The sequence below is a fragment of the Carcharhinus amblyrhynchos genome, chromosome 20, assembly GCF_965287045.1.
Source record: "Carcharhinus amblyrhynchos chromosome 20, sCarAmb.v2.hapA, whole genome shotgun sequence".
NCBI lineage: Eukaryota > Metazoa > Chordata > Chondrichthyes > Carcharhiniformes > Carcharhinidae > Carcharhinus > Carcharhinus amblyrhynchos.
This window is the reverse complement of record NC_137343.1, coordinates 15698412-15709582: the sequence shown is the minus strand read 5'-3', so window position 1 is coordinate 15709582 and position 11171 is coordinate 15698412. Positions and strand designations below refer to the sequence as shown.

General features: G+C 44.9%; 1 protein-coding gene across 1 annotated transcript; it reads left to right on the top strand.

Moving 5' to 3' along the window:
• Positions 1-6527: 6527 nt before the first annotated feature.
• On the top strand, positions 6528-10374 carry aplnra (apelin receptor a). Its single transcript, XM_080208147.1, has one exon. The coding sequence runs from the start codon at positions 6568-6570 to the stop codon at positions 7660-7662; it is 1095 nt and encodes a 364-aa protein (XP_080064273.1). The 5' UTR covers positions 6528-6567; the 3' UTR covers positions 7663-10374.
• The last annotated feature ends 797 nt before the right edge of the window (positions 10375-11171 follow it).

Here is an 11171-nt window from a genome sequence, read left to right as displayed (position 1 = left end):
CACATTGACGAAGGAAGTGCCGTGGACGTAGTGTACATGGACTTCAGCAAGGCGTTTGATAAGGTCTCCCATGCAAGACTTCTTGAGAAGGTGAGAGGGCATGGGATCCAAGGGCCTTTGGCCTTGTGGATTCAGAACTGGCTTGCCTGCAGAAGGCAGAGAGTGGTTGTGGATGGGGCTTTTTCTGAATGGAGGTCAGTCACCAGCGGAGTGCCTCAAGGATCTGTTCTGGGACCCTTGTTGTTTGTCATTTTCATAAATGACCTGGATGAGGAAGTGGAGGGATGGGTAAGTAAGTTCGCTGATGACACTAAGGTCGGTGGTGTTGTGGATGGTCTGGAAGGATGGCAAAAGTTGCAGCAGGACATAGATAGGATGCAGGACTGGGCGGAGAAGTGGCAGATGGACTTCAACGCAGATAAATGTGTAGTCGTCCATTTTGGCAGAACCAACGGGATGAACGAGTACACTATCAAGGGCAGAAGTCTGAGTAGTGTTGAAGAGCAGAAGGATCTTGGGGTCCGGGTCAACAGGACTCTTAAATCGGCCTCGCAGGTGGAGGAGGTGGTCAAGAAGGCGTATGGTGTACTGGCCTTCATTAATCGAGGGATTGAGTTTAGGAGTCGGGAGGTAATGCTGCAACTTTATAAGACCCTTGTCAGGCCTCATTTAGAGTATTGTGTGCAGTTCTGGTCGCCTCACTATAGGAAAGATGTAGAAGCTATTGAGAGGGTACAGAGGAGATTTACAAGGATGTTGCCTGGACTGGGAGGCATGCCTTATGAAGTTAGGTTGAGGGAGCTGGGACTCTTTTCCCTGGAGAGACGAAGGTTGAGAGGCGACCTGATAGAAGTTTACAAAATGTTGAGAGGAATAGATAGGGTGGACTCTCAGAGGCTATTTCCCCGGGTTGAAATGGTAACGAGAGGACACAGATTTAAGGTGCAGGGAGGGAAGTTCAGAAGTGATGTTAGGGGTAAGTTTTTCACTCAGAGGGTGGTGAGTGAATGGAATCGGCTGCCGTCAGTGGTGGTGGAGGCGAACTCGCTGGGGTCTTTTAAAAGACTTCTGGATGAGTATATGGGGTTTAATGAGATTGAGGGTTATAGATAGGTCTGTAGGTTGGTAGGTGTTGATGTGATCGGCGCAACTCGTGGGCCGAAGGGCCTGTTTGTGCTGTAGTGTTCTATGTTCTATGTTCTATGAATGGAGTGTAAGAATAGGGGAGTATTGCTGAAACTATACAAAGTACTAGTTAGACCACACCTGGATTATTGTGAACAGTTTTAGTTCCCTGATCTAAGGAATGATATACAAGCATTGGAGGCAGTCTAGAGAAATACGTTGATCCCAGGAATGGAGGATGGCGGAGTTGGCAACTGATGGAGCAGTGGTGGGGTGGGCAATGGGGAGTGGCCAGTGAAGTAGAGATGAGCAAGTGACCAAGAGGACCATAGAGAGTAGGCTATGGTTCTTCTGCCACCTCCCCCCCCCCCCATGGCCATGTCCCATTGACTACTCCCAAAACACCTGCCCCCCCACAACCTCCACCCATGGCCCTGCCCCCATGGCCTTCTTCCCATGGCTCCTCCCCCATGGTACATTGGTCAGCCCAACCAGAAGAGAGTTTTCCCCTCGATTCCCATTCACTCCAGTTTTGCTAGGACTCCTTGATGCCACACTCAGTCAAATATGTTCTTAATATCAAGGGCAGTTACTCTCACCTCACCTCTTGAACTCAGATTTTTTTGTCCATGTTTGAACCAAGACTGTAATAAGGTCAGGAACTGATTGACCCTGGCTGAACCCAGACTGTGTCAGTAAGTAGCTTATTGCTAAGAAAGTGCTGTTTGATTGCACTGTTGATAATCTTTCCATAATTTTACTGATGATAAAGAGTAATTTGATGAGACATGAATTAGACAGATTGAGTTTGCCCAGGACATACCTGGAAATTTTCCATGTCGCCAGGTAGATGCCAGTGTTGTAATTCTACTGGAACAGTTTGGTTGGAGGTGTGGCAAGTTCTGGAGCACAAGGCTTTAGTACTATTGTCGGAATATTCTCACAGACTATAGCCTTTTCTGTATCCAATGCCTTTACCCATTTCTTTATATCACATCTCGTTAATTGATCTAATGAAAGACTTCATTAATGGATATTTCACAGTACATGCAGTAAGTTTCGAATATAATCATTATTGTCATGTGAATAACAAGATCCCATAAGCAGCAATGTGATAATGACCAGATCATTTGTTATAATGACATTTATTGAGTACATTGGGGATCATCGCCCTGATCTTCAGAATGATAGGCTGGCATTATGTAATTTTACCCCATGACTCAATACAAGCTACACTTGCTGAGTGAACAGAGCAATCTTTATGATATTCTTAAGTAGGAAGATAGTGCCATGGTAAGCTTCAGCAATAATTAATTTGATTAATGTTCTCCTTGATGTGGAACTAACCCTTACAGATTTAAATAGGCCTCAAGTTTGTGCTTCATTGTGGGAGCAGGAATAGGCCATTTGGACCCTCAAGCCTTTCAATGCCATTCGTTAAGATGAGTTTTCTTTTATTCATTCAAGAAATGTGGGCTTCACTGGCTGGGCCAGCATTCATTGCCCATCCCTAACTGTCCTTGAAAAGGTGGTGAGCTGCCTTCTTGAACCACTGCCTTGTGGAACTGCATATGATGTAGGTACACCTACAGTTCTGTAATGGAGGGAGTTTGAGGATTTTGCCCCAGCAATCAAGAAAGAACACAATATATTTCCAAGTCAGGATGGTGAGTGGCTTGATCTTCTATCTCTGCTACACCATTCCACTATTCTCAATATCTAAATTATTTTAATATCCAAACATCTATTTGTTGACATACTTGCAGACACAGTATACAGGGTGCTCTGTGTAGAGAAGTCCAAAAGTTCATTCCTGTCTAACTCATAAATGCCCAATTCTTTATCCTGAGACTGTGAACATCCTGTTCAAGATCCCTCAGCGAGTGGAAATATGCTCTCAGTAATTACCATTACAAGCCCCTTAAGAACGTTGTATTTCAACTAAATCACCTCTCATTTTTCTAAAATAAGGAATATAGGCCAAGCCTACTCAATCTCTTGTCACAGGACAATCCCATCATCCCAGTGTCAACTGAGTGTTGAGTGAGTCTTCATTGCGCTCCCTAAGGAAGGTATGTCTTCCTTACTTCACTTAGGAGACCAAAACTATAGACAGTGCTCCAAGCATCCCCTTCCTAAGACCTTATGTAATGACAGTAAGACTACTTTACTGTTATTTATACTCCAATCTTTTTGTAATAAAGGTGAATGTATCCTTTAGTTTGGTGATTTTTAGCTACAGTGCCTTTGTGATTATGTTTCATTTGAGCCAATATAAGATAGACAAGTTCCTTCGCAATATGAAGATTATGAAGCAATTCAATAGTTTGCACTTACCATTAAATGTAACTTTGCAATCCATACTCTATTTTAATTATTGGAACAGTTAACTTTTTCACCTTTCTACTGTACATGGTCTAAATATCAATCTCTATGTCTCTAAATGAGATTTATTGTCAATATTTTCCTAAATAAATTAGTTAAACCATGAGGACATTTACGTTTCAAACCTCTCACCATTATCCCTTCCATGATTGGTTTCGAAAGGTGGTTTCTGTTGACTGTTGTCCCACAAGCTCTGATGGCCTCCAGCCTAAACAGCGATTATTAGCATTCTCGTTGACTGTTAGAACGTCACAATCCAGGTCAAACCTGCCCTCACCAAGGGGCCGATTTTACCACGACAGAGTAATTCCGTCCAAGATCGTGCTCCCGAGAGGGATGAACTCTGTTGGATTTGCCTCTCTCTCGATTTAAGAATCGGTCCAATTGAAATATCCTTATTGAAATTCCAGTGTGCAACTAACTCAGCGCAGGTCAGACTCTTGAGAGCTCCCTGCTCTCTTTGGCTGTCTAACACAGTGTGCTCAACCGGGAGAAGTTCTAAACTTGAATTTGGAGCTCATTTACAGAGACGACGATTTTTTTGGCGTCTTCGGGGTTATCTACCAAAATATCTACCTGATCATGTTCATGATTATTCTGAACGAAATGTTAATTTTGGGACATTCCCGTGTGGGTTGAGTTTTGGGAAAGCAGCAGCTCACCTCCGATGCTCCCGCCTTGGTGAGGGACACTGGCGATCCTTTAGTTACACCATCATTGGAAATCGTCAAGTGATCGCAGCAGTAATTTACACAACAGCTAATGTGCTCTTAAATGGGACCTGATTATCACATTGACAGAATTCAGAGTATTTGGGGTTTCGAAGTTTCTAACGCCCTTTTCGGTATGTCAATAATATTCTTAGCTTTGTTGGACAAATGTGAACTGGCTGAAACCACAAAACAAACGGACCAAGTGTTCGCTGTGACTTTTCACACTTAATTTATGCCACCAGTTTTTCTCACCTCTTCAGAAGCACCAGCCAGTGAAATTCGGCTATTAATTGTGTTTACTATGCTCCAGCCTCTTATCATACGCCACATCTGTCCTCTATTTAATATGCAGGGGACATTGAGACTATTTACCCTATCAATCGGCGTTGTTGCCTAGAGAGTTTCTGATTGCTTTTTGGGGTTTCTATATTTTGGGTGCTGCAACGGGGGTCTCAATTTCGCTGTATCAGTTGGGTGTTGTCTGGGGGTCTCAGTATCAGTTGGGTGTTGTCTGGGGATTTCTGTATCAGTTGGGTAGTGTCTGGGAGTCACTGTATCAGTTGGGTATTGTCTGGGAGTCACTGTATCAGTTGGGTATTGTCTGGGGGGTTTCTGTATCAGTTCGGTGTTGTCTGGGGGGGGTCTCTGTATCAGTTGGCTTTTGTCTGGGGGGGTCTCCGAATCAGTTGGACACTGGGGGCGGGGGTGTTCTGTATCAGTTGGGTGCTGTCTGGGGTCTCTATCAGTTGGGTGTTGTCTAGGGGGTCTCTGTATCAGTTGGGCGTTGTCTGGGGGTCTCTGTATCAGTTGGTTTTTGTCTGGAGGTCTCTGTAACAGTTGGACACTGTCTGGGGGGGTGTTTCAGTATCAGTTGGGTGCTGTCTGGGGTCTCTGTATCAGTTGGGCGTTTGGGAGTCTCTATCAGTTGGGTATTGTCTGGAGGTCTCTATCAGGTGGATGCTGTCTGGGGGGTTTCTGTATCAGTTGGGTGTTGTCTGGGGGGGTCACTGTATCAGTTGGGTATTGTCTGGGGGTCTCAGTATCAGGTGGGTGTTGTCCAGGGGTCACTGTATCAGTTGGGTGTTGTCTGGGGGGGGGTCTCTGTATCAGTTGGCTTTTGTCTGGGGGGGTCTCTGTACCAGTTGGACACTGTCTGGGGGGGCGCGTTCTGTATCAGTTGGATGCTGTCTGAGGTATCAGTTGGGCGTTGTCTAGGGGTCTCTGTATCAGTTGGTTTTTGTCTGGAGATCTCTGTATCAGTTGGACACTGTCTGTGGGGGGGGGGTGTTTCAGTATCATTTGGGTGCTGTCAGGGGTCTCTGTATCAGTTGGGTGTTGTTTGGGAGTCTCTATCAGTTGGGTGTTGTCTGGAGGTCTCTATCAGGTGGATGCTGTCTGGGGGGTTTCTGTATCAGTTGGGCGTTGTCTGGGGGTCTCTATATCAGTTGGGTGCTGTCAGGGTGTCGCTGTATTAGTTGGGTGCTGTCTGGGAGATCACTGTATCAGTTGGATGTTGTCTGGGGAGTCTCTATTAGTTGGGTGCTGTCTGGGATGTCTCTGTATCAGTTAGGTGTAGTCTGGGGGTCATTGTATTAGGTGTGTGTTGTATGGGGGTCACTGTATCAGTTGGATGTTGTATGAGGGTTGTTGTCTGGGTGTTGCTGTATGAGTTGGGTATTGTGTGTGTGTGCGTGTGGGGGGGGGAGTTGGTGGTGTTCGCTGTATCAGTTGGGTACTGTCTGGGGGTTGTATTAGTTGGGTTTTGTTGTCTGGGGAATGTTAGATTGATGCTGTTTTGTGGTCTCTGTATAATTTAGGTGCGCTTCTTTAGGTGTACTTGTGGGGTCGGTACATTTTCTAAGGTTTGTTTACCTGGTAACATTGTTGGCGCGAACTCAGCAATTACCAGCAGAATAAACAGTCTGTGACAGAATATCGTGAAAACAGAAATTGGATTGTTCCGTTATCGCTCTGACACGTTTCAGATCTCAAAACTTGACAGAGATTGAATATCTGACAATTCGGGGTTTAGCACCCCGAAAAAGCGCATAGCATTCTGATTCCCGACAACATTATTTAAGGAGAAACTGAAGTGTCCCAGGATTGGGAACGGGCGGGAACTTGTTTGTAAAGTACCAAGTGACTGTCTCTTTAAGCGTTGATGTTGGGGAGTGGGTGTTATTGGATCTGTCCCTTTAAGAGCTGCTGATTGGTGTTGGGATGTGGGCTACTGTCCACAGGGGCGGGCCCCGGGGTATATCAGCTGGAAGAACAGCCAGACCCGCACTTAGAACAGCAGCCAGAGCCCGCACTAAAACTTCCCCACTTTACCAAGCTGCTCTGAATGGATATGGAAGAGGGGAACGGCAGCGACCTGATGAACAGTTCCTATTATGAAGATGATTTGCCGCTGCCGTGCGATTATACCGACTGGGAACACACGTCCTCGGTGGTTCCCATTCTCTACATGCTGGTGTTCGTCTTCGGGCTGTCCGGGAATGGAGTGGTTATCTGCACAGTGTGGAGGTCCCGCACCAAGAGAAGATCTGCAGACATTTACATCGGGAACCTAGCCCTGGCGGACCTGGCGTTTGTGGTCACATTGCCTCTGTGGGCTGTGTATGCGGCCCTGGACTATCACTGGCCCTTCGGCTGGTTCCTGTGTAAGGTCAGCAGTTACCTGGTGATGATAAACATGTACGCCAGTGTCTTCTGCCTGAGCTGTCTCAGCTTTGATCGCTACCTGGCTATCGTGCACTCTCTGTCCAGTAACAAACTGCGCTCCAGGAAGACCACACTGCTCTCACTCGCCCTCATCTGGCTCCTGGCCGGGCTCTTGGCTCTGCCAGCCTTACTCCTGCGCCGCACCAAGGAGAACCAGAACCAGACCACCTGTGCCATGGACTATGTCTGGGTAGCGACTGAAAGCACCGAGCACATCTGGATTGGGGGCATTAGTCTGTTCGCCAGTACCATGGGCTTTCTCCTGCCTTTCCTCCTGATGTCCACCTTCTACTGTGCCATCGGCAACACCATCACCAGACACTTCCAGAATGTCAAGAAGGAGGAGCAGAAGAAGAAGCGCTTGCTGAAGATCATCACCGCTCTGGTCCTTGTCTTCGCCATCTGCTGGCTCCCTTTCCACATCATCAAGACCATTGACGCCTTCATCTGGCTGGAGTTCATCGAAGTCCCCCCCTGCCCCTTCGATGAATTCCTTCACCTGGCCCATCCTTACGCTACCTGTGTCGCCTACATCAACAGCTGCCTCAACCCCTTCCTCTACGCCTTCTTTGACCAGCGGTTCCGATCGCAGTGTATCTGTGTGCTGCGCTGTTCCAGGTTAAAGAAAGCTCTCCATGCCCCCATCACATCCATCTCTTCCAGTATGAGTAACCCCACAAAGAGCGAGGCTCCTTCCTCTGCCACTAAAGTCTAACAGACCCGGTGGGGGGTGGGGGGGAGACTCCAGATAACTCTCCGCTTCTTGTCTGTTAAATGAAGCCAATCCCCCCAACCCAGCTGGGACAGTCTTGACTCGGACCAGCTTCCCGGCTGGCCCTGCCCCTGAATCACCCCCCGGAAGATGAAGCTGAATCCTGGCTCTTGACTGTTCGCCATTGGGACTGGGGTTGGGACCAGCCACTGACTCTCTCACTCCCTCTGTCTATGGGCTGCAGTTGACTTTTTTAAAAAAACTTTCCGAATTTTGAGGCGTGAATGGGAAAAGGGATTTCAATCCAAAGACAGAAGCCGGATTCTTCTGTCCCAAGCTTTCATTTCTCCCGAGTGCTGCATTCCCCTTCCCTCTCTCCTACTGCACCTCCCTCTGATCCTCTCTTCTCCCCTGCTCTCTCAGTCTGGTGGGCTTATTAATAAATAGGTCCTCAGTGTGGTTGAGCGTCAGTAAGCACTGTCTCCTCATGCTGCGGTCTGAGCCTCGGCTCCGGGAGTGCTGATTCGGTTTACTCTCTGTCTTTAGCCCTAGCGCTCTCGTTGTTCATCCTCGGCCAATACACCAGCTGGGGCGGAGACTTGGTGCACCGATCCGGCAAGATTTAAAGGGGGAAATATTGGGGAACTATTATAGGTAAATATGGCGATTTACTTTTCGCTTTTGGCGCCACGTTAGCTTGTGCTGAAACACTCGATAGAAAGCTGAGATGTATTTTATAATTATAACCTGCTGTTTTTGCTAATTCCCCAATTTAAAATAATGCTTATGACAATAGTATAATTGCTGAGTAAACACAGTAAACCTCAGAATTTACTTCATTTATTTTTACTCTTTTATGGCAAATCAGGGATCCAAAAGGGAACAGTTTTACTCAAAATCACAGAATTGTTATGGTGCAGACAGAGGCCACTTGGCCCATCGTGTCTGTCCGTATTATGGTTTAGTGCCATTGTCCTGCCTTGTCCCCTTACCACTGCATGTTGTTTCTATTTAAGTAATAGTAGAATCATAGAATCCTACAGTGCAGAAGGAAGCCATTTGGCCCATCAAGTCTGTATCGACCACAATCCCACCCAGGCCCTATTAGTGTAATCCCTCATCTTACCCTGCCAATCCTCTGACACTAGGGTCACTTTAACATGGCCAATTAACCTAACCTGTGCATCTTCGGAGCACCAGAGGAAACCCATGCAGACACGGGGAGAAGGTGCAAACTCCACACAGACAGTGACCCGAGGCTGGAATTGAACTGGAGTTCCTGGTGCTGTGAGACAGCAGTGCTAACCATTGTGCCACGGTGCTACCCAAACAGAAAGCATTTTTTAAACAAAATAAGTACCACTTTTAACATCATATTCTGAATTTTCTGAAGGAAATGCACACTGCAGAAAGTAAAAACAAAAAGTGTGCAGTACTTTGAGAAAGAACATGTGCACATGCTACTGATCTTAAATACAGGTGCAGGATGGTGGACTGTGCCCATACATGCACTTTCTCGAAACAAATTATTTCCATATTTTGTGCAATGGACCCAACCATTGGGAAAACTTTAGTTCTAATCTTAAATATTAGCATTTCTATAAATGGTCCTTTACCCCAAATTTTCTCACCTTCTTTCAGAATGCTGGATCTGATGAAGAGACAGTTCTATGGGAACCTGGTGGTTCTACCACTCTAAGTGAAATACAAATAGAAATGCTGGAAATTAGAGACTAGTAGATTAAGAAATAAATTGGTGAATATTTTGAGTAGTGAACTCATCAAAGATAGGGAAAGCAGACAAGTCCCTTTGTAGGACCATAGATAGTTTACAATTTATTGTCATGAAACTCAAAGCAACTTTTATAGGGTCTCAGTGCAGCAGGCTCACAAAGACATCTGCTTCTTGTAACCACTAGTTGTCCTAAGCCAACCTGCCATATTTCTCATGCATTCCGAGCTGGAATGTGACACCACCACAATTTTCAAATAAGATAATAGCCTTAACTTTGTCAATTTGTTTTAAGATCCCTGGAGTTAGGTAAATGAGTGTGTCCTTGCATGGAGAAAGCGCTCACCATACTGGGCAAATTGAATATATGCATTGTTCATTAACTTGATTCAGAGAGTCTTGTTGACTAGTGCATTAGCTTTCTGTGCATATAAAAATAACCAAAAAAATGCACTGTTATCTCCATTTGTAAGGTTTATAAAAGGGTGTGCTTGGCCTCCCTCTTCCCTATTTTTATGATAAGTTAATCTATCTTTTTGCAGAAGCTGCTGGAGCTTCTGTTTATTGCTGATAGTTTCTTTTATTGCTGAGTGCTGTGGGGCATAACTGAAATATCTTTGGATTAATTTTGAATGTATTATAAGGATTATTGGATTGCATAAAAGTTAACAGCAAGTGTTGTGGTTGATTGGATGAAAGTTGGTCCATTAATTTGGGATAAGCACCAGTTAGACACTGGAGACTGTTAAACATTATTTGCCTTAATATCTAATGTGGCTGTACTACCTTGTATATTACATTTTACTTGTTTGAATTGTTTCAGAGCTACTTTTTCATTGTCTAACTGTGGATCAGTTTGACATCCTATATCATTACTACAATATCAGTCTATTATTATTGTGCTTTTGTATAATATGAATTTGTGTCTTCCTGTGAAACACTCTGTAAAAGTGTTCAGTTGGAGAGTAAAGATTCAAACATGATCTGGGCTGTTTTTATTGCAATTTTAATATAACTAACAGGAATGTTCCTTCTCTTCTGTTCTCCATTTGATCTCTTTAATTCATATTTTACACCATCTTTAGCTCTTATACTCTGTAATTCTGTGTTTGCCACTCACACAAATTCATTCATTCATTCATCCAGTTTGTCTGTTTTGCTGTCTGTGACACACAGCATTTCACATTTTCCTCCACATTATTTACTGTTCACTTCCATACTTTCCCCATTATTTCAGTTACTGGATGTTTTCTTATCTTTCTTACTTGTTCTCATGACTTTCTGTGTTGCTTCACCCAAGTTGCTTGATGCAGTTTTATATAGTACCTTTCACTGTCTTGGATTGACTCAAAGCACTTCACAGACAACTAGGTACTTTTGAAGTGTTGCCAGTGTTGTAATGTAGTAAACATATCAGACAGTTTGCACACAGCAATCTCCCACAAACAGCAAGTGATAATGGGCCAAGGGCAGCACCACCTGTACCCTAAAATGCAATGCCATGCTAGCCAAAGAAAATATCACGCTATAGATAGAACTGTGATCCCATGCCCAATGTATCAAGCTAAAGCTCTAATTTTGCCTCACTTGGTCATAAATGGTGGTGGACAAACAATAGAAGGAGGAGTTGGAGGAGGCTCCATCAATATATCCATTGTCAATGATGGTAGAGCGCAGCATGTGAGTTCAAAAGACAAGGTTAAAGTGTTTGCAACCATCTTCAACTATTAGTGCCTGATTGGTCATTCTTTTCTGCCTCCTCCTGAGGTCCAATTCATCA

What these genes read in the sequence shown, in the direction of transcription:
- aplnra (XM_080208147.1), top strand. Translation starts at nt 6,568, where the DNA reads ATGGATATGGAAGAGGGGAACGGCAGCGACCTGATGAACAGTTCCTAT.